Source organism: Pithys albifrons, chromosome 21, assembly GCF_047495875.1.
Source record: "Pithys albifrons albifrons isolate INPA30051 chromosome 21, PitAlb_v1, whole genome shotgun sequence".
Taxonomy (NCBI): Eukaryota; Metazoa; Chordata; class Aves; order Passeriformes; family Thamnophilidae; genus Pithys; species Pithys albifrons.
The window spans coordinates 4,924,641-4,948,881 of NC_092478.1; the positions used below are offsets into that span (position 1 = coordinate 4,924,641).

Consider the following 24,241-nt stretch of genomic DNA (forward strand, 5'->3'; position numbering starts at 1 on the left):
TCCCGGGTCTGTGGCAGCTGCTGTGGTGCCACTTTGGTATCAACTGGACAGCGAGTGAGTGCAAGGAATACAAATTGCTGTGGAAGAGGAGAGAGGAGCCAGGGAGGAAGAGGCTGGCACAAGTGCCAGGCTCCCTTACTGAAATGCCACCCTCTGCCTTATGCTCAGTTCTCTCCTACAAATTAACTGTTTCTGCTGCCCTCTCTCCATCTGAGTGTGCTGCAGTGTTGTGTCTTCTGGGTCAGGTGTCTCCTTCGTGGTGTTTGGTTGCCACAGAGCCTCGAGTCACTCAGGTGTTCACCCCCTGGACTTGTGCCCTGCCTCCCTTCCCCCTCTGCCCTGCCAGCCCAGGCTGGGGCTCAGCATCTTGGCTGTCACTGGCAGGAGTAATTGCAAATATTGATTCGCAGGGAATGCCTGTAATAGGTAAATCCTTCTGACAGACCACACAGCCATCAGGTTCTGCATTTATTTGAGTCAATCAATGCTCTGGTGCATATTTGGGTCATAAATACTCTGATATAAATTGCATTTATTCTTGTGACAGCTGTGTTCCATTACCTGTTATTTATTTGGCTCTGTTGTCCTTTCGTTTTACACCTTGTGGAGCTGTCAAGGGAGCTGCTCACCCCTGACAGAGCTCACAGCTCAGAGCCTGCCAAAAATAACCCTCCACAGGGATTTCAGGAGCAGCAGGATGTGTCTTGTTGGAAAGTCATTGGACGATCTTTTTTGGGATTGTTGTATTGGAAAGAGGAGCATTGTGCTTTTTGCCCCAAATCCAGAATTAGACTTTTCATTTATGATCCAGAGGTCATTGCAGCTCATAATCCCACTGATTACTGTGAATTTTGGATCACACCCTGTGTGTCTCAGAGCTGAATTAATCAGGTTATTCACTGTTTGAAATGGTGGGATGCTGACTTGGGTGTTTCTAATTTTCCCTTGGAAGCTTTTTTATCTTCCTGTCCTTTTGCATCATAAAAGTGGCAGGAAATGTGACTGTGGGCTGGATGAAGTGCAGTGTCCTTTGGAGGGAAGGGTCACACTGCAGTGGGCGAGTTAGAGTCACTTTGTGCTGCCCATCCCCATGGAAGAGCCACCACCCTCCATGCCCCACTCCTGCCCCAGCCTTGCCAGGTGCCAGTGCCTTTGGTGTTAATTCAGGAAAGCTTTTAATCATGGAATTGATGACTCTGAAGGGCCTAATACATTCGTGTGCTTAAGTGCCTTGTTGGAGCAGGGCCAGGGCAGATACACCTTTGCCAGGCAGAGATTTGTGAGCCACTCCTGGGCTGGTTTCTGTGTCAGACAGGGATGAAAACACTGCCACGTGCTCAGGGTGTTATTCAACAGGTTCTCTTTGCACAAGGATTTGGGGGTGGGAGCAGGGACTAAGTGTTCTGTCCACAGGGTTCATGACAGCAACACTGTCCTTGGCATTACTGCTGAAATGTGTGTGATATAAAGTTGCCTGTGCTGCTTTGCAGGTCCCAACATTTCTCTGTTATCTCCATTTATTTTAGTCTAAATGTAAAAAGAGTAAATCTGTAATTTAGATCAAATATCACACTGCAGAATAGATACACACACTCATATGGCTCACAAAATAGAGATGCAAATGGATATGTATTATTTATAAAGCAGCTTTGACATCTTAATATGCTAAGAAAAGAAGAGACATTTAGTCATAGTTCAGCATTCTGCACGTTTTTGAGCTATCACAGATCATCATCCATGAAAAATTCATAATTGGGATCTTAGCCACTTTAATTTTCTGAACACATTCCAATCAAGGGGAAGTGTCCTTTGCTCTTGCCTTTTTTTTTTACCTATTCTATTCCCCCCCCCCCCCATTTTATGCAATTAAAAGTAGACAATTAATTGTCTAGGCAATGCCAGAAGCTCCCCCCTGCCCTCCAGGAACTACCTGCTCATTAATGAGAACCAGAACTCTGACCAAAGAGGGATCTCCAGGAATTCTGCTGTCCCACCCAAGCCCTTCTGGCTTTGCTGAACACAGGACAGTGAAAGTGAGAAAGTTCATGTTACAACAGCACTGAAATCCATGTAATTGCTCTCATCCAAATCTCTGATGTGGACAGACAAAATCCAGGTGTAAATCAGCTCAAAACCTGGCAATTTCTGCCAAGCTCCACATGGATGAGGAATATGGTGTGAGTGCCCCGTTTCTGGTGTTCAGGGGTGTCCCTGGTCAGGTTGGTTTGAGCTGGGCCCTGAATTGAGGTGATTCTGCAGAGGTGACTCTGTCAAGAGCCTCATTCCTACAAGACAGAAGATCCAGAGTTAATGCTTTGGGGTTTTTTGGGGGGGAAGCAAAAGGGGAAAGTCAACTTGTAGTCCTTCAGATAAGGACATTCCTTTGTTGTTCAGTGATGGGTTTAGAGACAAGTTCAGTGTTGGCAAAAGGACCTAATGAAGAGTTAGGAGTTTTTAACTACAGGGCTGGTTCCAGCAGGGTAATAATGGTGCTTCCTGGTTTTCCTCACTATTTCATGATTCTGTTTGGAAGGATGAAAGAACCTCATTTTCTGTGGCCCTTTTCTCTCAGGTCTCTGCAGCAAGAGCCAACAAGGAGCCCTTGGTTTGTTTTCTCTTTGCTTGAAACTGCTTCCAACCTCCACTTCACCTTCTCAGGAATGTTTAGGCAGAAGCTCTTGATTTGTTGTGTCCTGGTTTTGCCCATCCCCAGATCCTGAGCTCCAGCAGGCTCTGAGGGGCTGGTGCTTTCAAGTAAGAGAGTTCACTGGTCTGAAGTTTCTCTGGGAATGAGGAATCTGTTTGATTAAGGGAGCACTGACTTCTAAAAGCCTATCAGCCTCTGTAAGGCAGGGCTGCAGAATGTCTAATTAAATGGAACTGCTCCCTGGAGGATTTGGTCTGCAGAAAATTAGTTTTCATGTTCTTGGACTGATGTTTATGAAATATTTCTTTCCCCTTCCCCCCCTCCTCAGTGTTCATCTGCAGTTTCATGGTGGCGGCGCCGATCTTTGGGTACCTCGGGGACCGTTTCAACAGGAAGGTCATTCTCAGCTGTGGCATCTTCTTCTGGTCAGCTGTCACTTTTTCAAGCTCCTTCATCACTGAACAGGTAAGATCTTGGCAAAAGCTCTTTGTGTCCTGAAAAGACAGGCAGTGTGTTCCCAAAAAACTTCCCATCCCTTCCCATCCCTTCCCATCCCTTCCCATCCCTTCCCATCTCTTCCCATCCCTCCCTATCCCTCCCCATCCCTCCCCATACCTCCCCATCCCTCCCCATACCTCCCCATCCCTCCCCATCCCTCCCCATCCCTTCCCATCCCTTCCCATCCCTCCCCATCCCTCCCCAGGGGAACAGGAATATCCCCGGTGCGTATTCAGCTTTTTGCATTATCTGACCTCTTGTGGGTGAAGTCTGTTCTGTGTCACTGTGTTTGCCCAGCTGTGACAGCTGCTCCTCTTTGTGCACATTCATCAAAGAACCCAAGTGAGGTGTATCTGAGCAAGAGTTTCTCTTGGCATGAGGACTTTGGTTTGAGTGAGATCCTAGAGAAGCTTTAAAAAGACTTTACAGGAGTCTTGGGGAAAGGAATCCATGGCTGTAAGTGGTTCTTTCTGTCTTCTGCTGTGGAACAGAAGCCATTGGAGGTTTTTTGGGAAGTCTGCTTGTGGCTGTGGAATAACAAAATGCATCCAGCAGTGGTTTTACACGTGGACTTTGGTTCCTGTCCACAAAGGCAGAGAGGGTGGATGATAACACAGAGATTTGGTGCAGTTTCAGCTCCTTTAGCACTAGTTGATGGATATATCCTGGGAACTGGTGGTGGAGTTGTCAGGCTCACTTAATCTTGCCAAGCTGTGCCCAACATCCCTGTCCTGCTCCCAGGACAGCCCCAGGACCCCCTTCTGAGGACTCCTCATTGCATTCATGTTCTTGTCTGTCAGAGCCACTTGGAGGAAACTGATCTGGCAGTTTCTAGGGGAAAAAATATCCTCTTGTTTAAATCATGTTCTAGAGGAGATTTAATTGCTGCAGGTGGCAACATTCCTGGAGGGATAGATCCCAGCTCCTGGCATCCTCAGCCTGATTTCCTCACAGAGACAGGGCATTCCTCCTCCTTTCTGCCCAGCTGTGTGCCAGGGCTTGCAGCACTGTGGTCACACTCTGGCACTGAACCCCTCCCTCCTGCCCACCCCCAGGCTCTGCAGTTTCTTACAGAAGGTAATTCCCACCTAAAGCAGGCAGTGGCTCTTACTGTAGCTCTGGGTTTGTGTTGGATCAGTTGGTGCTGCATTTCCAGAGCAAAATGCCAAATGGGGAAGCCTTTAACTCAGGAAATTGGTCTGGCTTATACTGGAGCTGAATTGCAGTTTGAGGATTTTGGGCTTACTCCCTGAAGTAGTTCAGGGATTAATATATAGACTTATTCCTGTAGAGGAGCTCAGAATGCAAGTGGCATAGTTAGCTAAAGAAAGGGAGAATGATGCTTATAAAGCTGGATTATGTTTGGAATCCAGATCCCAATGTTTTGGATGTCTTAAGAGAGACAAAATCAAAAGCTGGGCCTGTGTCAATTCATCCTGGATTTGCATCAGTGCTAAGTCTGGACCCAAACCACCATTTTGATAGAAACCACCCTAGGACTTATTAAAATCCCTGATTTTCCTGTGATCCTCATCTCTGCCAGAAGACTTGGCTATTAATCCACAGGTCTCATGCCCAGCTCTTGTAATCAACTCCAGGAGATGATGGGAACCTCTGCAGCTGCTCTGAGGATGTGCTTTACCCACTGGCTGCAGGACTTGAGCCAGGCCATAGGAATAATCCCAATCCCCCAGGGTGTCCCTCCCAGTCTGGTATCACTGTTGGACTAGCTGGAAAGTCATGCCACATGGAACAAGGTGAATTCCTGCCATAGTAATGAGCCAAAGGGGCAGAGAGGAGCTGCTGCAGTTTTTTTCTTCATGTAGTGACTGAGGCATTTTTCCTGATCTTTGTCTTAGATGAGCCCTGGGGTTTTGGTGCTGGGCTTGCTGCCCTGCTTGGAACATTCCAGGAGTTCAGGATGCCTCTCCCTCATGGGCAGACACCAACAGCTTAAAGCAGGACACAGCTTGGAAGTTGAAATTCTAAAATACTGCTATTTTCATGTCAATATCTTGAATAAATAGTATTTCTGAGTCAAAGGGATGCTGTTTCACACACAAGAAGAGGCTTCTGCTCAGTGCTGGGGCTCCATGGGATGGGAGAGCCAGGGGAGCTCATCCCCAGCCAGAGCAAAGGGCTCTGTGTTGGCTGGAGTTGAACATGCTGCAAAGTTGGGAAATGGAAAAGCAAAGAATTACCAAGGTAAATCAGGATTATGCTTTTGAATCCTCCAGGTTTTGGTAGGTAGATCTGTTTAAATGTTGATACAGTTAACAGGATAAAGCCTTTTTGCTCCCACTGCAAGTGAGTCTGGATAGGTACTTCTTCTAGTGTTGTTTTCTTTTCCTCTCCTCTTGATTTATCTCTGAAACAGGAAGCAAATAGTGCACTGTGGAATTCCACTTAGCCTGCAGTGCTTGCTCATGTCCTGCCTTCCAGACTTGCCAGATGTATTTTTATTTCCAAAGCTTGTCTTTCAAGGAGTGCCTGAAAGAGCAGCAACAACTGACGTGCAGGATGGAACAATTGGTTAGCTGGGTTAATTTTAACAAACAGAAACATAAACCAACCAGCCCCTTGCACACAATGATTCACTCCAAGGGGAAAAAAAAGCCTTTAGTCTTAAGTGCCCTGGCAGAAGTTGTAATATAAAACATACAGCTCCTGTGCCTGTGTGAGATGAATCTACAGTTTGAAAAGCAGAAACAAACAGCACTAAACTCCCCAAGCCATCGTTTGGTGTGTGAGAAGAGCACTGGGTGTGTTCTTTGAAGTCACTGTGAATTACTGGAATGTTTATATCCCACTCTTCCATCCTATTATTTTTGAGCAGAACTCTCTTTTAGAATGAAGGCAGAGGGGATTCTGCAGCAGCTCTCTGCAGTCAGTCCCTTCCCTCCCTGTCAGCCCCTGTGATTCTGGAACCAGCACAGGGTGTTCATGTCCAGGCTGTTGGTTGGCTCTGCTGTGTGTGCCAGCCTTTGGTGTGGCACTGCAGCCCAGCAGATGCTGCTGGAACTTGGTTTTCTGCACGTTTGCCCTTTGCTGGATTGCTCAGGAGAAATACCCCCACTGTGTGTGTCTGAGCAGAGCAGAGGTGAGGTGGGTCATTCCCTGCCCCAGTGCTGCAGTTCCCTGGCACCTGCAGCCTCCTCCTGCTCTGCCCCTGCTCTGGGAGGGGACAAAGGCAGGCTGTGCATGCCCCGCTGTCCCCAGCTGTCAGAGCTCCCTGCTCAGCCCAGTAGAGCTGCTCTGCTGGGGCACTGGGGGCACTGGGAGCAGCAGGGCCAGGGCAAGGAGGGCTGTGCTGGCTTTAGGGGGCTCTGGAGTCCCAGAAGAGGGAAGGGATAAGGGCTGTCATCTCTGCTCTGAGTGGAGTTATTCACAGACTGAGGCTGCCCCATGTCCCTCTCCTGTATGTCTGAAGGCAGATGGTTTAAAGAAAGATAATTCCCACAGCCCCCTTTAGAATTACAGAATTGCTGGGACTGGAAAAGACCTTTGAGGTTATCAAGTCAACCATCAACCCAGCACATCCACCATGTCCCCACATGCCACATCCACACTTTTTTGGACACTTCCAGGGATGGTGACTGCCCTGGACAGTTCCAGTGCTTGACAACCCTTTCTGTGAAGAGGATTTTCCTGATATCCAACCTGAGTCTCCCTGGTACAACCTGAGGCCTTTTCCTCTCCTGCTGTCACTGACCTGCCTCCCCCCTCAGCAGCTGCTGTGCCAAGCTCTGCCTGCACTGCCATAGGCTGGGCATGGTGGTGTCCATCAGAGAGATGGATTTGCCTCAGGTCTGGGTGTAGCTACACCTGCTGGAGATGGGGCTGAGATCTCCAAAGCTGCAGCTCTTGGGAGATGGGAATTGTCGGGTTCCTGCAGCAGTTCTGCTGTGAGAAACTCCCTTGGTGTTTTCATGGCTGGTTTAGTCTCCACCTTTAGCCAGGACTAGACAAGAGACAACACAATCCATGTGCGCTGGACAAGGAAATATGGGGGTTTCCATGGAAATTGGAAGGCACCTGCTGCTCCTTCCCAGTGCTATTACAAGTGTTACTACCTTACTTTTTTAATATGGATTATATGAGGTGTACTGTAGAAAAAAATACACTATTGCTTATTCATTTAATAATGAAGCACTGACTGAGCTGGTCTTAAGGGAGACTGGGCATCTGTCAAGTCTATAATCTTCAGCACAGCTGATTCCAAATACTATGTGGGAAACTCTTTTCCTGTAAGAAAAATATCTTCTTTTGCACAAACATAATGATAACTCTTGAATCTTGGGTCCTCTTTGTTCCCTCAGATTTTGCTGACCTAGGACAGAAGAGATGGGAAAAGATGTAGAGTGCAGAATTACTGTCATGTGTTTGTCTCCTGGTTGCTTTATATTCCTACCTTGTCCCTCTGTACCTGACACTCTTCCAAGGGAAACTACAAAAGAAAACCAGATCAAGGTGTTCTCAGAGCATCAGCCCCCAAAAAGCCACTCTGTGAGAGGAGGCAGCTTTTCAGAGGTGTTGTCAGAAATTGGAGTGTTGTATTTTCTGCTCAGAGTGTTGGTTTTTTCCATCCAGTATCTGTGAAGCATTTGGGAAGAGTTACTGAAAACAAAGCTGGTGATGAGCAGGAGAGAGACAGAGCACAACTCCAAAGCCTGCTCAGGAGCTGCTTCCTGGGATGAGAGAAATGAACCACAAGGAATATCTCTGCCATACACTGCATTTCCCATCTGCAGTGTCTGGAACAGGGATGTTCTGCTCCCTGCTCTGCACCTGAGAGCAATCAGGAGACCCCCCCAAGTCCCACCTTCCCCACTCAGGGTCAGTCTGGCCCCAACCACACCCCCTTCAAACCTCCCCAATCCCCCCAGCCTTGTGTGCTGTGTCCAGAAATGTGCCTCCTGCCTCTCTGCCACCTGCTTTGGGTCATGAATTGGTTTGAAATCCTGGAATAGCTGCACCAAAGGCTGCGGGTGCTGAAAGAAGAGCCGTTTCTGCTGCTGAGTGTCAGAGCTCACCTGCACTCCGGGTGCTGCTGCAGAGGCTGCGCCTGGCCCTGCTCTGGGGTGACTGGCACTGAAATGCCAGAGCTGCCCCTCACAGCTCAGGCATTTTCTAGACCAGGTGGACAGAGGTTTGTGCTGGGACAGGGTCAGGACACAGGCTCAGAGCTCAGTGCTGATTTGCAGAGGGTCTCAGTGTAACCACCTGCCCTGTCTCAGGGAGCTGCAGGTTCTCTGGGGGGCTGGAAATGTTGAAATCGTTATCACAGGGGCTGTGATTGTGGGTCTGATTCAGCTCCTTCTTTGGAAGCCAGTGGAAACCTTTTGTGTGCCTTTATGGGAATTGAGTCAGACCCTGCATCTTTTTAAATGAACACAGTTATATTTGATGCAGTTTTATCACATCATCAAAATAGTTAAGTCAGGATTTGGGGACTGGGTGCTTGAAAGACCCTCAAAGGCTGAAGACCTTTAGAGGTTTGCCCCATTTTTTATGCAGAAACCTGAATTTATAGTCTCTGTGTTGAAGAGCAGGAAAGTTCAGTTGCTGTGTCAGTTAATGGGGTTGTGGAAGCAAAGCCTTCCTGTAACATCCCACCTGTCCTGCTTTTGTTGTGCCTGAGCAAGAAATCACATCTGGGCCAATTACTTGCTGAGGAGACAGAGGGAAGAAGACATATTTATTTTATTTCCAGGCTGTGTGTGTCCTGGAAACATTCCTTCTTCTTGTGTTGCCTATGGAAATGTATATTGTGCTTGTCATGCTGCAGCAGAGGCCTCACCCCAGGGCATGCTGATGGAACACAAAAAATGTCTTACTGCTTCAACCCTGGCTTAGTGGAAGTCTCTATAATGCTTTAGCATTATGTTTTATAAATAAGTGTTACAGCATCTTAAGCTCAGCCTTGTTCGAGACATCCAAGGAATGGAAGAAAGGGAAAATGCTCCTTAAATAGGCTGGGATTGAATCAGTTGGTGGAAAAGGTAAAAAAGAAAGTAGTAGTGCTTCATGTGAGTGTTTAAGCAGTGGCTGAGTGGCCCCACGTGGTCCTGTGCCTTTGGGAATAACCTTCCCAGTATCTGTGTGTTGAGGGCTTCAGGAGGATGCCAAGCTGGTGGAGTAGAACATTCCTTTGTGCTCCACTGGGATGTTCCAAAACGGGTCTGGAGAAAGGCTGTGAGCTGCCATGTGTTTGGAGGGGATGTGAGTGAGGCAGTTTATGGATTGGGGAAGGTTTGCCTTGGAAAGAAGGAGAGTCTGGTTAATGATGTGTCACAAACAAAGAAAACAATCCATTCATCCCAGTTTTAGGCTCACTGGGAGGCCTGGAAACAAATCTGAACTTTCTTTTAGCAGTGCCTTGGTGCTTCTTGCAAGTTGTGCATATTGTCCTGAAGAGGCAGGAGGCAGGAGGGAGGGAATGTGTTATTCAGGCTGTGCCTTGTGTTCAGATGCAAAAGTGTGGATTGGAGCCTTTCTTTGACGTCCTGGTTGCCTGCTGATCCCAAAGCATCCCTCACTGGAGGAAGGGTCGGTGCTTCCCGATGGCCACACAGCCTGGGACCTCCCGGGTCCTGCAGAAAGGACCATTGTGTGCTGAGTCATGTGCAAATAGTGAGAAGATGGGAAGTGTCTTACAGTACCAGGTGCTAAATTAGTCTTTTGAAGTGTTGACATGTCTTTTAAATGCATAAAGTTCCCAGGCTACACAAAACACTGCATTTGCAATTCAGATGACTCGAATTAGAGTACTAATCTCAACCCTGTGTAATGGATTTGGGGCTGGAAATCCCTGGGAGTGGTGCTGATCATGGAGTCTGAAAACATGAGTGATGAAGTCTCAGGAGAAGACAGTCACAAAACATGCAAATGTGTTTAGTGTGCTTTAATAGGGTTGTCATTTGCTGGATTTGGGGAAGGAAATGGAGCTGCAGCATGACAAGCCCTTGTCAATTAATAACACTTCAAAAAGGGAGATGACAACTGTTCAAAGATGATCAGGAATAAGAAGAAGCTCCTGGGTAGAAGGAATTGGTGGATGCATCAGTTCCTCTCTGGAAATGTGATGCTCAAAGTGAGGCATCTCAGATATGGGACAGCATCTTGCAAGCTCAGCCTTCCCCAGAGTTCTGGGAGGCCTCTGGATCTTGCTTGAGTCAGCAAGGCAGGGAAGCATGAAAACAGAAAGCAGGAACAATAAATTCAGAGCTTGGAGGGATTTGGATGGTTCTTCAGCACAGTTGCCTCAAAGGGCTGCCCTGCTGGTGCACTTGAATTTTGAGCATATGCAAAGTAAAATAGGCCAAGAATTGGTGGAACCAACACTGAGGGGAAAGTTGCTGGGACTGTAATTTTGTGTTGATTTCATTTAAACCTTGAGGGATTCCATTACAATGTGTCCTTCATGGACTCCCAAACCTGTCCTACCCTTGCAAGTGAGTGCAGTGAAGGCAGGGCACTCCCACCTGGGTGTCTCACTCAGCTGGCTGCTGCTTTTTCCAAAGGGTGCTGAGAAATCTTAGTTTCTGCAGTGGTTTCAGGGATAGAGATATGGGGTTGTGCTCTCCAAGAACCTCCAGTCCAACTTGTCTGATGGATTTGAGTAAATTATGGTTTAGGAATTGGTCCAAAGCAAAGAATGGGAGCCAAGACAGCCCACTGGGTTAATGGAGTTGGATCTCACACCTTGCTGTGGACATCACTGGAGGTGGAGATGGTGGTGGGGTTGGGTGTCAGTGCCTTAAAGTGTTGGTTCTGAAAACTCTGGGATCTGTTTGGAGCTGGTTGCTTGGATTGAGGCTTTGCTTGTGGCTGGAACTCAGCAGCCTGTTCCTGCCTGGGAATGTTGGGCTCTGGGTACACCAGCCCCACTCCAGCTGCCTTTCTGAAGTTGTGTTGTGTCCAGAACCTTGCAGTGCTTCCAGAATTACACCGTGTTTCTCCCAATCCCTATTCTTGGGATTGGGGTTGTATCTGGAGATCTCAGGAAGGGAATGGTGATGGTGCCTGATGCCAGAGAGATTTGTGGTAAGTGCTGGTGAGTGTGTCCCACCTGAGGGATCTGGAACCCAAAGCAACAGTTTCCTCCCACCCCAGGACTGTCGGGGTTCTCAGGGGAGCACTTTTGGGAGATCCATTCTGGCTGAGCTGCTGTAATGGTTCTGTAACAGCATAAATGGCCACTGTTTCAGCCCTGAAAAGTGCCAGGGACTCCTCTGGGCCTTCCACCAGAGCCAGGGCTCAGAAGTGCTTTAACTCCATACTGGGAACACAGGGCTCTTAATGTGATTTATTTGGAATCATCAGCCTCTTCCTGTGAGGGCTGTTTTGCAGCAGTGATGCTGTAGCCCCTCACAGGGTGGGTTCTGCTGAATAACCAAACCAATCTGGTACCTTCCTTCCCATCCCATGCCAGCCCCTGGCAATTAATGCAGCATTAATGACCAAGGGCTCAGTTGTGAGGAATGGAACCCCCACCATTTGCATGTGATGATGTATTTTTACCACGGGCAGGTGAGTGGGATGAAAAGCCCTTCACTGAGAGAGCTCAAGTGCTGCTTTGTCTCATCTCAGGTTATTGTCAGGACCTGGTGGTGCTGCCTCATCACCCAGGGTCTTGTAATTCCATTTCCTAAGGGATGGAGAATGGAAATTGGGCTCACTCTTCTTTTGTCCTACCTAAAAATGACTGAAAAGTAACAGAAGGTTCCCTCAGAGTGCCACGAGTTTGGAGGGAGGGCAGTGATGGGCACTTGGATTTCAGAGCCTGCAATTTTGGTGTTGAAAGGGAATTTCACAGTAGCTCAGAAAGTCTTGCCCCTGGTTTTTGTTCCTGCACAGCACAAAGCAGCTCCTGCCGACTCTGGGAGTGCTGGGGGAGTCTTGCTGCTCCCAGGGTGGTTTGGGGTTTGTTTTTTTTCTCCAGAGCACTTAATTAGGTGCTTCACTTCAGAGCCTATCTGTAGGTATGCAGTTGTTAAACACTTTGGTTGCTGATTGAAGGGTTTGATGAGGGGAAAAAGGAGTATCTTACAGTCTTTATTGGTTATTTTAATCTATTAAATAATAATAAAATCTCATAAAATAAGGATGCTTTAATCAGCCAGAACCTGAAGTGCATTTCCAAATAAAACTCTCCACATTCAATTAAGTGTGCCTGAAGAGGCCACCTGGGAGAGCTGAAGCCATTAACAAATACAAGAGGCAATCAAAGGCAAGGTGAGTGGACTTTGCTTCATCTCCCTTGCTCATTTCTGTATTTAAATATGCATTTTGGTCTCTCTCTGCTTGCTGCAGTCTCTGTGCTCCTTGCAGAGCTCTGAGTACCAGCTGAATTTTCCCCAAAGGGGATTGTTCAAAGGTGAGGTGTTTAGAGCTGAGACTTGGGGGGACACTTGATGCATCCAAATGAGCTGAAGTTTGGAAGTGTTTGATGAAGTGGAGGCTGCAGAGGACTCACAGCAGGAGAATCAGACCTTTTTTAGAAGCTGTGCCACAAGTCCATCCTAATTGCAAAAGGGTTTCAATATTGAGCAAGTGATTAATCAAAGGTGTTAAGGTTTAGTAACTCAGTAGCTTGCTGTGAAATCTTGGTGTGGTGTGATGGTCTCACCTGTACCCTGGTTATACCCCCAGCCAGCAGGTGTGTAACAGGCAGGTGTGAATAAAACATGGGAATGTGTGAATAAAATGTGTAAACACTTAAAGGAAGGCCCAGGGCATTTGCACTTCAATATTAGTGACCTGCCTGTCAGAATCCAGGGGAGGCCCTTTGGGTTAGAGAGGCATCCTTGGTTGGACACAAATATTTATAGTTCCCATCCCAAGCAGGCTTAAGGGAAGAGTGAAGAAAAACGTGGTGAGAATCCTTTCTGTTTGAAAAGGTGGGACGTGGCACTTTGAGCTCCATGTCTAGATTTGACTCAGCATTTCCATCAGGTGTGTGGACCCAGGGGTTAACACCCACCAATGGCAGCCCTGGTTATAGATATTCAAAATTTGTAAAGCTTTAGGCATGCAAGAGGTGGAAGGTGTATTTAGGCTTATCTGTTCTGCTGTGGCCTTTGTCATCCATCCAGGCACAGAATGGGATTTAAAACACCAACATCATTGTTTAATGTCACCTTGTCTCTCGTGCCAGTGTCCCTGTCTGACTTGGAAATGTGGAGATCCTTCAAGGTGACCCCTCGTTGCTGGGAGGGCTGAGGGAACCAGAGCATTTGGTGTTTAAGCAAATGTGTCACCTGCTTTTGTAATGTCATTGCACTGCTCAGCTCTCCCAGTGACTCCCAGTTAATGAGCTGGAATGTGCAGTGTGAGTGTGCAGGAGGCAATGCCCTCAGACACCACCCTGATACTGCTCTGGGTGACATCACTCTAATGGGGCATCTGTGGCATGGCCTGAGAGGTGTGGAGTGGCATCTCTAACCACTGAGATCCTGCAGAGCACTGGGACAGCTGGGAGGACCTCCTGGAGGGGGAGAAGAGATGTTTGCCTGGCCAGAAAACGTGGGCTGTGCTCAGGGCAGGCAGATGTTGGCACCTGAGTGCAGCTGGCACAGGGCAGCCCTGCCCTGCAGCCCTTGGGCACACACCAGCCCTCCCTGGGGGTTTACTTTGCTCAGCTCATTGCCCTCATCTCTCAGAGCTAGCACTGACCACTGGTGGCTGCCCTGGGTGCCCAGTGCCAGCTGCAGGGACACAGAGTGCAGCTGACACAGGGCAGCCCTGCCCTGCAGCCCCTGGGCACACACCAGCCCTCCCTGAGGGTTTGCTTTGCTATCCAATCTGCCACTGGCCACTGGTGGCTGCCCTGGGTGCCCAGTGCCAGCTGCAGGGACACAGAGTGCAGCTGGCACAGGGCAGCACAGCCCACCTGAGCTGGCTTAGAAACCCAGGGAATGAAACCGGTCCCAGTGCTTTCTCCTCAGTTTGTTGTCACTCCACACACTTGTGCTCCAGGATCTGGGTGCCAATCCTCACTGCCTGGTGGCAGGAATGGCTTTAGGCACATCTTGTCTCCAAGAATGCAAACCTGATCCTGTATTCTTGGCTTTCGGAATAACAGTTGTATAATAAAAGAAGGAAAATATGACAAAACTCAGCTCAAATATGAGATTTCATGATGCTGAGTCCTCTTTTACAGAAGCTAAATGTAGAATCTATAGGTGTTTGACTCAATATCCTCACAAGGATTCAGGTGCTATGAAAGATCCTTCCTTTGGATCAGCAGCCCCAGTTCTCAGCATGTGCCCACACCAGGAATTTTGCTGGGCTGGCTCTGCCTGTGGGATCTCAGCAGTCCATGTGTCCCTCAGCTGAAAGCAGCATCTGTTCAGCTTCCTTGGAGACCCTCACAAGCCATTCCACATTCAAATGCAAATACTTAATAACCAAAGCTTAAGGATCATATGATTCTTTAGACAGTAAATCTGGTGGTTCAGTTGTACACATATTTGGCAGATTATGGGTTTATCACTGGCAGCTAATCTTTTAAAGAACTGGGACTTAACTCCTTTTGTTAACTAATTAAAAAAGAAGGAACTTCAAGCACTAATTAGACCTATTAAAACATGTATTACTCAGTGGTCTATACAACCAGGATAAATGTGTAATTAGAAGGTTTCACCAAACATGATTAAAGCCAGTCATGTGTCCCAGGCCACCAAACATTTGTGTGTGTGTGAGACTGAGAGTAAAGTCAGTATGAAATATAAACCACATCATACATTCTAGAGAAAATATCCGAGCTATCTTGGATTTGGTGTTCTCAGAGATTTTCTTCCAAACTAAATGAGTCTGTGATTCTGTATTATAAATATGTAACTCCAGTCTTGAAAGGTTTTTTCAGATGTAAATTCTGGAAGGAGTGTCAAAGCCTCATCTTCCAGTGTGTGGTGCCAGTGATGGGCCCAGGTCCATCTGAGCCTGCTCTTCCCTACAGTTTGCTGATAAGAAATTTAGATCTAAGTTAGTAGAGTATTTCTATTCTTGATCAGCCCATTCCCTGGAGCATAAGGATTTGTATCCCTTCCAAAACTCATCTCTATTTGGGGAAATTGGGTTCCTTTTTTTGTTTGGGTTGTTACTCTTCAAATCACAAAGTAGTAAATTCTTCAGCTTTATGGCTGGAGGGTAATTTTCCTTCCTTATATTTAGGAGATAGGAAGACAAGCAGGTCTGCTGACCTTTTGTACCTCACATTCATAATAAGTGGGAATGCTTTCTCCCTGCACTGGTTTCAGGTGATGTCATTCCTTAGAGGGAAATTCCCAGGAAGGCTGTGGAGTTCTGGGACTCTGCACCACCCTCTCTCTGTGTGTTGGTGTATATTGGAATCTTCCCTGTCTGGTGTCTCACCAGCCCTTTTGTGGCACATACAAGCTGGAGAGAGGGACTGGGAGCACCTCTGCATCCTGAATTGTCCCTCTCCTGAATTGTCCCCTCTCCTGAATTGTCCCCTCTCCTGAATTGTCCCTCTCCTGAATTGTCCCCTCTCCTGAATTGTCCCCTCTCCTGAATTGTCCCTCTCCTGAATCGTCCCCTCTCCTGAATCGTCCCCTCTCCTGAATTGTCCCTCTCCTGAATTGTCCCCTCTCCTGACTTGTCCCCTCTTCTGACTTGTCCCCTCTCCTGAATTGTCCCCTCTCCCGACTTGTCCCCTCTTCTGAATTGTCCCCTCTTCTGAATTGTCCCCTCTCCTGAATTGTCCCTCTCCAGGTGTCCCCCTCCAGGTCCCTCAGAGCCATCTAGGCAGCAGGAGGGGCATTGATGCCAGACCCTCATTCCCAAAAACCCAGTGCATCTCTCCAAACTAGGACACACTGGGAGCTCTCACAGAGGTGCAGACATCTCTGACATTGCTGACCAAAATTAAAGACATAAGTAGTTTGCTGTGATTGCTCTTTGTCTCAAAAAACCTTGAGTTTCACCCACTTTGGTTTTCAGAAGTGTTGAGGTTGCTTAACCTGCAGGGAAGGAATTAGCTCAGGGCCTGAAAGCTGACTCAGGCACTTCCAATTTTCCTGCCAGAGACCTGTTTGCACTGATGAACAAATGACAGCAGAGTTCTCAAGTCATATAGGCAGGAACAGGTTTCTTCAATATATATCAATTTCTGCTTGGGGAACAGTGAAATTCAGTAAAAGCCTGAGCTGCCTGTGCTGCTTTTAAGCCCAGACCCTGCAGAGAGAATTGGGCTGGTGTCAGCCCTTTTTGTGTCACCAAACTGCTGGGAACCTTGGAGTCAGGCAGAGCTGGAAGAGGAAATGGTGGGGTTGTCCTGCAGCAGCTGTGGAGGAGAAAGGAGCTTCCTCTGCCTGTGCAATACCTGACTCTGCCCTTTGTTTGTGCTGGTTGCCATGTGCACATCCCTGGAGAGGGAGAGGGATGTTCCTATGGATGTATCTGTATATAAAGGCACACAGAAAACAGCAGTTCTGTGCATTGCATGTGGGTTGAGGGCCAAGTCCTGAGTGGTTTGTGGTATTCCTGTGGTCCAAATGAGCAGCACTGTAAGAATTTTGGGGCTGGTTTGTAGTTTGAATTTTTTTTTGTTCCTACATGAAAAACAAAAGGACAAAGCTCCCCCTGGAAAGGACTTTTGTCTGAGGGAGCTGCTGAGCTGTCCCTCTTCAGAGACAACTAAAACATAAGTGTTGAGTGACTGATTAGAGGTGGGAGATGGGAGGTCCCAGTTTACTGTAACAAATTGCTGCTTAATTTTATTGTATAGGTTCCCACAGGGTGATTGGTAACCAAAGATCCTGAAGAACTGGATAAGAAGAGGTATTAGCTCTCTAACCCTCAATCTAGAGCTCCAAAACCAGGCAGAAGAATTCCCTATATTGTTTTAGGGTTTTGTCTGTGCTGCCTGGTTGTCCCACCTAAGTGGCTGCTTGTGCCATAGTCCTGAGGGTCTGAGCTCAGAAGGGCAACACCATTGGGGTCTTTATTACATGTGTTATGCTTTTTAAGGCTGCTTTTATTCCCAAATGGTGGCAGAATCTCATTGCTTAAATGTGGATATTGCTGCTTCAGAGAGCATAGTTTAAATATTCAGCAGGTGTTTGGGGTGTGAGAGCATGACCTAAGCCAGGAGGGAGGAGCTGAGGAGGAACTTGGAGAGAAGAGTGAATGAGTGACTTGTTGCAGATGATTTCACTGTCTCGGGCATCTGATTCCACAGTACTGATGAAACCAAGTCACTCTTTACCACAAAGGAATGCTGTGTAGTTTTCCTGCTTCCTCAAGGAGTGTAAGAGGAACCTGCCACCAACCTTGTTTGGAGGAAATTCCTGTCCAGTGCACTCACTGGGAGTGATACTGGCCTGTGAGCACATAATGGTGTCATTTTTCTGGAAGCATTTCAAATCTGAGGAACATGCAGTGCCTTTACAGACCTGGCACTGTGTGAATGGCACTGTCCCTGCTCATGCCAGGCCTGGCAGGTGACTGTGTGACCCTCCTCAGAAACCACAGTCAGCCTCCAGTTCCCTGCGTGGAATTCTGCATGACTAAGCCTTTCAGCACAGGATAAACACTGTTGCTCATCCCCAGAGCTCTGGTTACCTGTGCACCAACCACTGCCAGCACTGGGGTGGGTGAGCCTTGGCTAACTGGCATCAATTAAACCTCCTGAGTCACAGCATTGCCCTTTCTATTCCACCCACGTGTGTTCTGAGTGTGCAGCTTCAGGAGCTGTGTGAGCAGCTCTGCACCCACCCTGCCAGCAAACAAGGAGCTGGTGTGCCCTCAGAAAGTGGGTATTGGTGCCCAAGTCACACCAAAATATGAGGAAGTGCAGAGTGCACACAGGTATTTCTTTTGTGTGGCTACAAGAATGCTCAGAAATTCTTTTCAGCCAGGGGACTACAGTGAGGAAGACACACGTCAGGGGCAGATTTTTGTCTGCTGGTGGATGTATTTCTGGCCAAGGCACGTGGCTTGGTGTCTGCAGGGCACTGCCCGTGGTTGGGCAGGACAGATGCACCCTGGCTGGACTGGAGGGCACAAAGGCAGACACTTCCCTTCACTCAGCCTTCTCCCATCTTAAGGAGAATCAGTAATTGCTCCTTATTCTGAAAGCACTTTGATGTTTAAGGATGTATCATAAGCACAGAATCATGGAGTGGTTTGGTTTGGAAGGGACCATGAAGACTTAACATATTCCAATCCCCTGCCAGGGGCAGGGACATCTCCCACTATCCCAGGTCACTCCAAGCCCTGTCCAACATGGCCTTGGACACTTCCAGGGCTGGGGCAGCCCCAGCTGCTCTGCCCAACCTGTGCCAGGGCCTGCCCACCCTCACAGGGAAGGATTTCTTCCTAATATCCAATGTAACCCTGCCCTCTCTCAGATTAAATCCCTGCTGTTCTTCTCACAGATGATCTGCAGAATAACAGCAGAGAATTGAGGATTTGTGGAGGTTACATTTGTAGAAATACATTGCCCTGTACTTACACCTTTGTGCATTGGCAGTTTGATTTCTGCCCCCACAATTACTCCTGGGTGAAACTCAAGCTGCTTGGATGGCTGAGAACTTGCTTGTGCTCATGTATCAGGTATTTGGGCATCAAAGCACCCAGAAAAGTGCAGGTGCAGGGCAGGGTCAGGTTGAAAATCAGGTCTTTGCAGTTCACAAAAGTGCTGCTGAAATAGAGAAATGGGCCATGGAAAAATAAAACAAACCCCTGTTAGATGAACAATTCCTTTTGGTCCATTTTAGGCTGAGTTGTGCTGAGTGGGAAGGATATCCTCGTTCTGTAGGGTTGGCACCTTTGAAAATTCCCTTATTCCATGGCTTGTAATGAAGGAGAAAACTCAGTTTGCAGGGCTGCAGGTTCAACTATTTCACAGCTTTGGGATTTCAGAGTCAGAACTTGTCCTTGGCAGGCTGGGGAGGGTGGGTTGGGCTCAGCAGGTGATGCTGTTTCTGCATTTCCGAGCAGGATCTGCCTCCCCAGACCTTCCACACTTGGGTTTAGCAACACTGAGCTGCATCCTGGGAACAAACTGAGGGTCTTCTGCCTCTCGTGGAATATGTTGTTGAGTGTCACTGACTAAACATTTTATTATTACTTTCATGCCTATAAATCTTGACAAAAATTATAGTCCCTTTTCTCCCAGCAAGAGACAAATGAAACGAGTCTGAGGTTTTAAAAAAGAAACCCATACAAGAGGATCATTTCCAGTCATGGGGGGTTGTGTTTCTTGTTTTCTCACATTTTGCTGTGCTCCATCCTGAATTCAAGGGCATGGCTGGTAATGCTTTGATTTCTGCCCTCAGTACTTCTGGCTCCTGGTGCTGTCCCGGGGTCTGGTTGGCATTGGCGAGGCCAGTTACTCCACCATCGCCCCCACCATCATCGGGGACCTGTTCACCAGGAACAGCAGGACCCTCATGCTCTCTGTCTTCTACTTTGCAATTCCCCTGGGCAGGTAAGTCACACCAAAGTCTTGGGTCTGCTTTGGGCCTTTCCCTTAAATAAACTCACACAGATCTGAAGTTGCCAATGATGATAGTTCTTCTCCTTGGAATGGTTTAGACAGGAAAATATTGTGAGCAGTGACTAATTAGTAGCAGGAATTAGGTTCTTTTTCTGGCCCTGTTACTGGTTCATGTGTGACTTTTGGGAATTGGTGGGAAGGAATTTTTTTCTTTTTTGCAGCAATGGGATGGAAATGGAATCAAAATATTTTAGCTGACTATTTCTTTCAGTGGAGTTTCCTTATCAGCCCACCACAGTATCTGATTGTTGGGACAGGAGGGAATCTGTCATTATTTTTATTTTTGAAAAATAATGGCTGACCCTCTATTGTGAGGTTTTAGGCAGGGAGGGTTTGCATAGTTTGCATTCCAGTTCCCAGAGTGGGACAACATCCTGTGCAAAAGGGGCATCAGGGGTTCATTTCCAGCAGGGAATTGAAGCTTCTGGTGGTGCATTTTACAAGTTAGAGCACACACCCCTGAGACAAAACTCACAAACATCCCTCTGCTCTTGAGGAAAAGGAGAGAGAGAAGTCCTCAACTGGCAAAAAAAATGTTTTGCTAAGAGGACCAAGGGTTCCAAATATTCACACAGAGAATTCAGTAGACTGTGACTAGCAAGAAATTACAAATATTCATCCTGTTGAGCCTGTCTGGTACTGAATATCTCCATATCCAACAGTGACATGGATTACCAGGGCATGGAGTGAGAGGGCAATGCTGTAAACTGAAAGAGGGGAGGTTCAGCTCAGGTATTAGGAGGAAATCCTTCCCTGTGAGGGTGGGTAGGCCCTGGCACAGGTTGGGCAGAGAAGCTGTGGCTGCCACATCCCTGGAAGTCCAAGACCAGGTTGGACAGGGCTTGGAGCAACCTGGGACAGTGGGAGGTGCCCTGCCCATGGCAGGGGGTGGAACTCAGGGGACTTTATGGTCTCTTGGGAGCCACCTTTTGTCTTTGGGCTGAAGGTCCAGTTGCTCCTCAATCTTCAGATGTGATTTCACAGCTGAAGTTCTGATGTTCTCCCACCAGAATGTCCTGACTATTCTTCTTGGTTTTCCTTACAAGATTATGGAAAGTGGTCTCTTCCTGGGTAATTAGAACCAAGTACCATTAAGTGAGAAGAAAAACATTAAATGATGGAATCTGGTTTGACCTTGAAGGGCACTTTTAACTGAGAGCTTGAACATAAAATTATTTAATATTCATATTAGTGCACAGAAAGACCTGATGGTGAAATTAAATTGGCCAATACATTCTTTTGGGGGCTTCGTTTCCATCCTCTGTAGATTGAAAGCTCAGCTATAAACTTCCACATTTCCATCAGATTTGAGCATTCTTAGATCAGCAGTGCTGGGAAGAGTCACAGTGTAGCCGTCATGTGCTTCAACCCCCATGTTTCTTCCTGCAGGAGAAGACAGCCCAAGATTGATTGAGCCTGTCTTTGTCTTTGTCTGAGAACAGCTGTGCCTGTGGCTCTGCTCAGGCTCTGACCCGCTCTCCTCTTGGCATTTCTTGCAGTGGCCTGGGGTACATCATTGGCTCCAGTGTGAAGCAGGTTGCTGGGGACTGGCACTGGGCACTGAGGGTAAGTCCCCCATCCTCACACCCCAGGGACAGCTGGGTGGGGGGTCTGTGCTAGGGACAGTCCCACCACACACTTGCTCAACCTGTTGTTATATCTGAAAGGCAAAGGGTTGGAAATGCCACCTGTGGATGTGAAGGGCACAGCAGGTGCACTCTGTGGGCAAAGGGGAAAGGGATGTCAGTGTGGCTCGTGGTGCTTGGTGTGTTCCCTGCCTGAGAGCAGGACTTTTCCAATCCCTTTGTAATCAATCAACCTCTTGATGGGGATGGGAAGATGAGGCATTGGCCTTAAATCAACTCCACAGTCTTTCAGTCCCTGCTGTCAAGAAACTCCGAGAATGGCTTCCTGCTTTGAGGAAAAAACACTTTGTTTCAGTTTCCGCTTGTTTTTCTGCCCTGAGACAGTCGGTTTCCTTCTATTTTAACCTCTTGGGACCCTGATAAATGTGCTGAAAAGATAATCCACTCCAATCACACCCTCACAAACAGATCCTGCACACAAAGATGTCTTGAAAGAGCCGAGAGGAAGTGGCCCAGCAGAGCTGCTCCCTGACCTTTGCTGGTGTGAGTGGCACGAGCACCTGTGAGGGCATTCCCTGGCTCTGGCACTTCATGGATCTCCTGGAGCTCAGGCCAACACCATTTGTAAGAGCAGGTGATGAAATCCATGGGTTCCCATCTCAGGAAAACGTGCCCTCTGTGACACAGGGTGAGCAGAGGCAGAGCATCACCGTGAGCGAGGGGAGGGTGGAGGGCACTTTGCAGCTTCACACCAGGAGGATGCTCCATCCTTCAGCAGCACAAATACTGAAGGGTAAAAGTGACTCTTGAGCAGAGGCCAGCACAAGGAGTGAGTTCCCCAAAGCCCCTCCTGCTGCTCAGTGGGCTTTAAGGAGGTTGGTCCACTGGACCACTCTTGTGAAACCCAAACCTGTCTGTAAAACCCAAGTTTGTGCAGAGATCCTCACTAGAATTTTTCTCTTCAGATGATGTCTCCATAGTTATCCTGAGAAACCCAGGCTGTCTGCAGGACTGTGCCCTTACAGAGCCTTGATTTCCACTATAAATCACACACTGGTCCATGATTCCCTGGTGACAGAGTCCTTGGGAATCTGCTGAGCTGCACATGCCTTTGGAGGTTGCTTTGGACAGCACTGCTCAGTTTTTGTGGTCACACAGCACCATGGAAGCTTCCAGACTTCAGTGTGGGGCAGTTCTCACCCCTGTGGCAGTCACTGCCCTCTTGCAAGATATGAGTGATTCCTCAAGGTCATACTTCTCTCTGTGATCTCCCATGGGCTCCAAATCCAGGAGAGGTCAGGAATCACCTGTACTCCAGAGGGCTGAAGGAGACAGAAGGGCACCTGGGCAAGTGGCAGCTTTGGATCCAGCAGTGATGTGGGTGTTCCATGGAATCACAGAGTCATAGAATGGATTGGGTTGGAAAAGACCTCTGAGATCAGCAAGTCCAACCCTTGGTCCAACTCCAGTCCCTTCACCAGATCATGGCACTCAGTGCCACGGCCAATCTCAGTTGAAAAACCTCCAGGGATGGGGAATCCACCCCCTCTCTGGGCAGCCCATTCCACTGCCTGAGCACTCTCTCTGCAAAGAAGTTTTTTCTGCTCTCCAACTTCAATTTCCCCTGGCAGAGCTTGAGCCCATCGTGCCCCCTTGTCCTATTGCTGAGTGCCTGGGAGAAGAGACCAACCCCCACCTGGCCAGAACTTCCCTTCAGGGAGTTCCAGACAGTGCTAAGGTCACCTCTGAGCCTCTGTGGGAACATTACTGAGTGTCCAGGGATATTGTCCTGTTTGGGGCTTAAGCCTTTAGAGAAAAATCAAGGAGACTTGAAATTATCTGGCCCTAGAAAATACCAGCAATTCTATTTTTTTTTTTACCAGGGCTGTCTTGTGTTCAGCTGTCATAAGGATATTGTATCAGGCTTCATTTATTCCTGGATGAGGGATTTTCCTGACTTTCCAGTTGTGAAATAATTTTGTCTTCCCTTTCCTAGCAGAATTTGTTTTGTCTTCTTTGGACATGGAACGTTGCTCTTCCATGTATAAAGACTGTTCTCAGGTTAATAACAGAAGCATAGTTTTATATAGCATGTCTAAATGGGATGCTAGTTCAGTGAAAATCCCTGTTCCTATTTTCCTAACAGAGCTATTTTCCATTCTGACAATAATGGAATTTCAGTGTCAAAACAAGAATAGTGTTTGTAGTTTGCAAGGCACTGTGGAGTCTTTGGATTTTTGTCCAGTGCTTGGGAGAAAGGATGGGATCCTGGGAAGCCTAACCCTTGAATGTGTCATTTTCCTGTCTTCCAGCCTGAATTTTCAGTGTTTCTGGGTCTGCTGTGCCCTGAGGGAATCTGAGGAAGATGCCTGGAATTGGGAAGCCATTGTGGGTTGGCTGGAGGAGGGAGGCATGCCAAGGTTTCCAAAGCCAGCATGCTCCCTACATCCAGAAATCCTTCTCCTTGGAAAGGCTTCTGCACTCACCCAGAAAGTATTTGGTCCCTCAGCCCAGCAGGTTTCCAAAGAGTTAAACCTCACTGAAGAACCAATATTTTGATGAACCTTGGCACTTATTCACACAATGGACTGCTTTAATCAGGGTGTTCTCCAAGCTGCCTGTTTCCAGGGGGAGATAAGAGCCCAGGGAATGCCAGGGAGGAAGGAAAGGAGCTGATGCCTGTGATGCTCTGACTGGAAAAGTCCCTGAAATCAAACTAATGTACTCTGCTGCTTACTGAGTAGTGAAAGCAAAGCCTCCTGACTCCAGTGCTAATTCCCTGCCCCTTTCTTGCAGGTATCCCCTCTCTTTGGAATGATAATAGGGACACTCATCCTGGTGTTTGTGCCTGCTGCTAAAAGAGGGAATGCTGAACAACTGGGGGGGCAGCTGAAGGCTCGGACCTCGTGGCTGAGGGACATGAAGGCTCTGCTCAGAAAGTAAGAGCACTGGTAGGAAACATGCTTTGCCTCTACTGCTGCC

At 47.8% G+C, this 24,241-nt stretch overlaps 1 protein-coding gene across 2 annotated transcripts in view; it reads left to right on the forward strand.

Annotated features, from left to right (window-relative positions):
• Window positions 1-24,241, forward strand: part of LOC139681538 (sphingosine-1-phosphate transporter SPNS2-like) — a 118,238-nt gene that overhangs the window by 54,585 nt on the left and 39,412 nt on the right. For both annotated transcript variants that reach the window (XR_011699533.1, XM_071574983.1), the window contains exons 3-6: window positions 2,976-3,112; window positions 19,453-19,604; window positions 21,173-21,239; window positions 24,056-24,198. Coding sequence is in view for 1 of the 2 variants with exons in the window: in XM_071574983.1 (XP_071431084.1) it covers window positions 2,976-3,112; window positions 19,453-19,604; window positions 21,173-21,239; window positions 24,056-24,198 (499 nt within the window). In the remaining variant the exon portion in view is untranslated. The remainder of the gene's footprint in view (window positions 1-2,975; window positions 3,113-19,452; window positions 19,605-21,172; window positions 21,240-24,055; window positions 24,199-24,241) is intronic.